Source organism: Pyrus communis, chromosome 17 (assembly GCF_041283825.1).
Source record: "Pyrus communis isolate YQ-2024b chromosome 17, ASM4128382v1, whole genome shotgun sequence".
NCBI lineage: Eukaryota > Viridiplantae > Streptophyta > Magnoliopsida > Rosales > Rosaceae > Pyrus > Pyrus communis.
The window spans coordinates 17,790,958-17,796,791 of record NC_142581.1 but is presented as its reverse complement, the minus strand read 5'-3'; the positions used below and the strand labels follow the sequence as shown (position 1 = coordinate 17,796,791).

The 5,834-nt window shown below is 33.6% G+C and overlaps 1 protein-coding gene across 1 annotated transcript; it reads left to right on the top strand.

Annotated features, from left to right (window-relative positions):
• Positions 1-582: 582 nt before the first annotated feature.
• LOC137708810 (inorganic pyrophosphatase 1) lies at positions 583-2,326 on the top strand. Its single transcript, XM_068447962.2, has 4 exons — positions 583-834; positions 982-1,103; positions 1,215-1,416; positions 1,850-2,326. The coding sequence occupies exons 1-4, from the start codon at positions 697-699 to the stop codon at positions 2,195-2,197; spliced, it is 810 nt and encodes a 269-aa protein (XP_068304063.2). The 5' UTR covers positions 583-696; the 3' UTR covers positions 2,198-2,326.
• Positions 2,327-5,834: the final 3,508 nt, after the last annotated feature.

The following is a 5,834-nucleotide window of genomic DNA, read 5'->3' as shown; positions in this document are numbered from 1 at the left end:
CTGAGCTTGGACCATGTGGTAGCTGACAAGGAATATTGTACTGCATGTGCAGTATTCCTTCTGTCCAAGTTAGTGGAATCAAGCTGCACTCTCAACACATTATTTAGTTTACAAAATTTAGTTTCGTTAACATTAGCGCTATAGTTAATAAAGATTTTGATTAAAATATAGAACCCAAACCGACACGGTTCCTCCAAATGTAGAGGTGGAGTGTGACGCAGCACTTAGCAGCCACAAAAAAAAGGTAAAATAGGATGACCGACTGAAGCATGCTCAGAATATTCCCCATTGTTAGTGGTAAGTGCGTTCCAAAGTTGGGCAGCCACCAGAATGAACTCAATTCACTTCGAATATTCCTCATATTCCCGCGTTTTACTCATCTTATCCCCAGACTCTCCACCATCCGATCTTCCAACCATCCGAAAGTTCTTGAATCCAACGGCCACAACCCCATCACGCACCCAACAAATATTAGCCAAGAGGGTATTCGATTCCAGATAAATCTTTATTCACGTAATATTCCGTAAGAATTTTAATCCGTATTAGCTACTAATTACACACTTGGATTGCTATAAATACCCTTCTCTTCTTTGTTTTTGTTCAGAAGGAATTATAACAACCAAGAAACACTCTTTAAGCTTGTTCTTCTACTTCCGTGTGTGTTTTTTTCTCTTGGTGCAAAAATTTTCAGAAAAAATGGCAGGAATTGTGGTGGTTTTCGACTTTGACAAGACAATCATTGAGTGTGATAGTGACAATTGGGTGGTAGATGAATTATGTGCCACTGATTTGTTCAATCAACTTCTCCCCACCATGCCTTGGAACTCTCTCATGGTATGTGTCGTTTCTAATTTCGTCATATGTTTATGTTGCATATATATATATATATATATATATATATGTTGTTTTTATGAATTTTTTGGTTTAGTTTCATGTTGTTTTTAATTAATATGTGTTAATATTTTTGACAAAAAAATGCAGGATAGGATGATGAAGGAGCTTCGTTCGCAAGGAAAAACCATTGAAGACACTGTGGAGGTTCTGAAAAGGACTCCAATTCATCCAAGAGTTGTGCCAGCCATTAAAGCAGCTCACGCTTTAGGGTATGTCAACCCCCTCCAAACTTTTCTTTCTTTACACTGCTCTGTTTTTTTTTTTTTTATGAATAAGAAAATTAATTTGTGGTGATTTTATTGTTTTTGTGGGGTTTGCAGGTGTGATTTGAGGATTTTGAGTGATGCAAATCTGTTTTTTATTGAGACAATTTTGAAGCATCTTGGATTAGAGGAATATTTCTCAGAGATCAACACCAACCCAAGTTATGTTGATGAAGAAGGAAGTCTTAGGATTTCACCTTACTGTGATTTCACCAATTCCCCTCATGGCTGCAGCCTCTGCCCTCCCAACATGTGCAAGGTATATTCATATTTTAGAATAATTTTACAATTTTCAGAACTTATATATATATATATATATTCAAGGGATGCACCAACAGAATTAGAACAATTGGGTCCAAAAGGCTTGGAAAGTATTACTCTATTTTTGCTTTATTTTCTGGACATCCTATGACCACTGTGTTCTATTTGTCAGCCCCCAATCTTTAATATGTCATAATCAATAAGGATTTTTACATGAGGTCACTATTTTTCTCATGCATACTAATGACTTCATATAAATAACATACAATACATTAATCGCATCCAAATTTGAATGCCCTTTCTCTATTTAGATGACTTTAGTGTATAATATTTTTTTTTTAATGTAAAAACACAATGTTTAATAGACTCTATTGTTAAAAATTAACCAACCATGAAGTTATTAATTTAACTGTACTTTTAATTATTTACAGAGTGTGATCATTGAAAGAATCCAGACTTCTGTATCAACTGAGGGGAAGAAAAGGTTAATCTATCTTGGTGATGGCAGTGGAGATTACTGCCCGAGTTTGAAGCTCAAAGAAGGAGATTTTGTGATGCCAAGGAAGAACTTCCCACTTTTTGACCTAATCTACAAAAACCCATTACTCATCAAGGCTGGCATCCATGAATGGACTGATGGGGAGGAGCTTGAGCAGATTCTGCTAAACCTAATCAACTCAATTTCCATTGAAGAAAATGCTCAGTTTCTTTCAGCTGATTGCAAGTTACAGACTATTTCTGTTGAGGCACTACCTCAAGCTCTCCCTGTCCAGCAATAGTAAAAATTAGTTAAATAATTACTCTCATTGTGTAATGTACAACTGTGTGTGGTTGGTTGACCTAATTGATGTGATAGCGCCAAGCAAATTCATGGAAACCCTTAATTTTACCCTGACTTTGTTTTCTTAGGTTGGAAACCAAGTTTTGTAAGTTTTGAGTTTTCTTATTGATCAAGAAATTGGATCAACATAATCCTTGAGAAAAGAAACAAAGTCGGAAATTGCTTTTTTCTTTTCCTTCTGAAAAGTGAAGGGAATTATAGCGGATTCTAATACTATGAAAGGTCAAATTAACCTAATTATAACAGTTACCACATTAGGAAATTCACAAAACCAAACACATAGAACTAATTGTCATATTCACGTCGCAGATATATATGGTAGACTATCACCTACCACATTTGTTAGGAGAAAAACATGCTAAACAGAAATTACGAGATTCAACTCCAACTACATTTCCATGTTTCACTTTTCATGCAAAAATCCATTAGATTTCTATACATGAGATCTAACTGTTGACTTTTCAAACCATTTAGACCTGGTTTGGTATTGAGGTGATTCTGAAAAAAGCTGCTATCAAAAAAAGCTGGGAGCTGTTTTTGTGTTTGGTAAACACTCAGCTTCAGCTTTTTTTCACAGTTTTGGATGAAAAAAAGCCAAAAACAAGAAGCTGCAAAACCTAGCTTTGAAAAACCGGCTTTTTTTCACATCTGTTTTACATAAAAGTTTACCAAACACTCTAATGATGTTTTTTTTTTTTCAAAAGCACTTTTACAAAAAAGTTTACCAAACACTCTGCTGCTTTATTTCACAGCTGCTTATTCTCACATCACAGCAGAAGCAGCTTTTTTTCAAAGCACATCAATACCAAACCAGCCCTTAGTAGCACATATCATATAAAAACTAATATTAAAGATTGAAAATGTTGGTTTTCCTCATTTATGTGCTTTCCAATTGTACTTTTTATATGGGCTGTGACATTCTCACAAAGTTTATAGCCTGCCGCGGGGGATCACCTTCATTTTGTTTCTCTCTGAAGAAACAAGTCACCTCTTTCTTTCTTTCTTTTTTTTTTTTTTTTTTTTTTGTCAAACAATAGATTTTGTTAGATTAAATGTTAGATTAGCCACCAGGTTCAATTCTACGCCGTCATGCAAAAGTTGAACATCTATTTACTAATAAAACATTAAGTAAGGATTGTCACTTAATACTAGGTTCTAGTGTTATTCCTTCACTTGTAAGTCAGATGTCTAAGGTTAGATTTTTGCCGAAGGTAAATTTGAACCACATTATTGCTAACACATTGTAAGGCTAAACTCACCCTCTTTCCCTAGTATAAATAACATTGTTTATTCAGGAAAAAAAAGTAAGGATTGTGCAGCTTTAAAAAAAAAAAAGAATTGTTATTAACATTCCAAAAATCTCATTTGGCACTCCAAACTTTCTATAATTAGAAAGAAAAATACAATTGTGAGAAGTGTAGAATGAAATTTTTGAATTGCTAATAACAGTTCTCTAAAAAAAATTAAAGAAATAGAAAAAAACAAAAGGCCATTGAAACTATTTAACTGGCAGGCTTTAAGGTCTGGTGACATATTTATATATGTTTTAACTTTTAACTGCGGTGCATGCATATGCCAAATGGGATTTTGATCCTCGCCTTCTTAGTCATGAAAGGCAACTTTCCTAGGCTGAAACGTGGGCCGAGTCCACAGAGACTGTTGTCATAGTCTTATAAAAGAAACCGCTCAAACGAGGAAAAGATGATGGTTCATGTACCCTGTATTAGTTGGATAGCGAAATCAACTTAAATTAATAGTTTAGATTTATTGTCCGTCAAAATATAAGATGCATATATTTTAGCAAAACCGTTAAAAAAACTATGGTATCCATATCATCATCACAAATTAACAACGTACAATCTCATAAGCTATGAACAAGAACATAAACATATCAACATGATGTATTTGAGTGATTTTTTTTTTTTTTTTTTGAACAAATGATGTTATGTACACAAGGAGGAAGGGGTGAGCTTGGCCTCACAATGAGCTAGCAATAATGTAGTTCAAATTCGCCTTTGTTGATAATCGAACCTAAAACATCTCACACATTATATCTAGAGGGTTTTAGAGCAGTTTAATCTGCAAAATGTGATAACAGTTTTGTACAACGGACATGGTCGGTCTAATGTTTTAGAAGGTCCTGTGCAAGATTAAAATGAGGCCCTAGTCTAAAGTACAATTTTGTATGTAAAAAAATGGCAAAGGCAATGTGTCTGCCTCCTTATGTTCGATTATGAATCAACGTATGCTAAATTTGAGTAATTTAGAGTAAATTGTCATTTTACCCTCACTCCTCTACAACCCAACCCCACTCCTCATTCATATTTAATATGACATTATTTCTCCTTATAAAAATATCATAATCGAAACCATTCATGTTTTTTTATCATCATCTAATATTCATCTTAGAAAACTTTGTTCGATTTAGAGACCTATATGTGCCAAACAAATCATTGTTATGAAAATGGTAGCATCCTTATAATTTACTGTTTATTTTTTAATAATATTTGGATGACTATTCTAAATCAGATGTAATTAGATAATCTTTAAAAGATGACCAAAAGCATAAACGATTCTAATTAAGATGTGTATTCGATGAATTTGAATTGTCATAAATGATAAACTAGCTCTTGCATTATATATTGCAGTAAGGTTGTCAAGTGCCAAATCATATATTTTGTTGCCTGCCTACACTTTTGTCTCCAAGGATAAAGAACGTACCTGAAGATAATAAAAAGTGGTGAAAAGTGCTTCTCTTAGAAGTAGTAGGGTACGTCAAAATATGCATGATAATATGCCAAGTGGGCTTTAGGAGAAGCACCTTGACCTTCTTTTTTCTTGCGTGACATCTAAATTTGGGGGCTCTTTTAAAAACAATTTCGTTTTCCATTCTCTGAAAGAGTTCATTTTGTAGATCATTTTTACTTTATTTCCCTGCAATGTGAAATTGTGGAAGGAAGTCAAATGAAATGATCAAGTAATTAAGGGCATATTAACTAAATAATTGGTTATCGCTTGAATGCTACTGCTTTTGTCAAAATTATATTCAATTTTATTCATATATGTCTACAAGTATATGAGACCTATAAATGTTAGACATCAAGAAACTTGTAGTGCCAATCTAATTACCAATCCATTCCAAACCTTATCATCAACTTCACTATGAAACCATCATTAATTTGATTCCGTAGAAGTAAAGGGATGCTCTTGGAAATATGAATATACCCCAAAAGGAAAAAGGAAGAAAGGAAAGGAGTAAAACATATGTCTCTACAATTAGTGTTGTTCCAATATGAAAAGTTGAAGGTCCATTATTCCATTTCATAATTTACAGTGACCTCAAGCTTCTCATTACACAAAAATAATTTTAACAGCAAAATTTCCAAGGACATAATTCTTAATATTAATTTGTAAGTTACAAATGATAATTTGATTAGTGTTTCTCTCTCCCACAATTTAAGCATTGCGTTCCATCGACGATTTCAGCCATGAATCATGATTTTCTTGGAGCAGGGAATTCATATTGCAAACTAGATGATTTGTGGTTGCTGACATTTTGGTGGCATCAGTTTTTC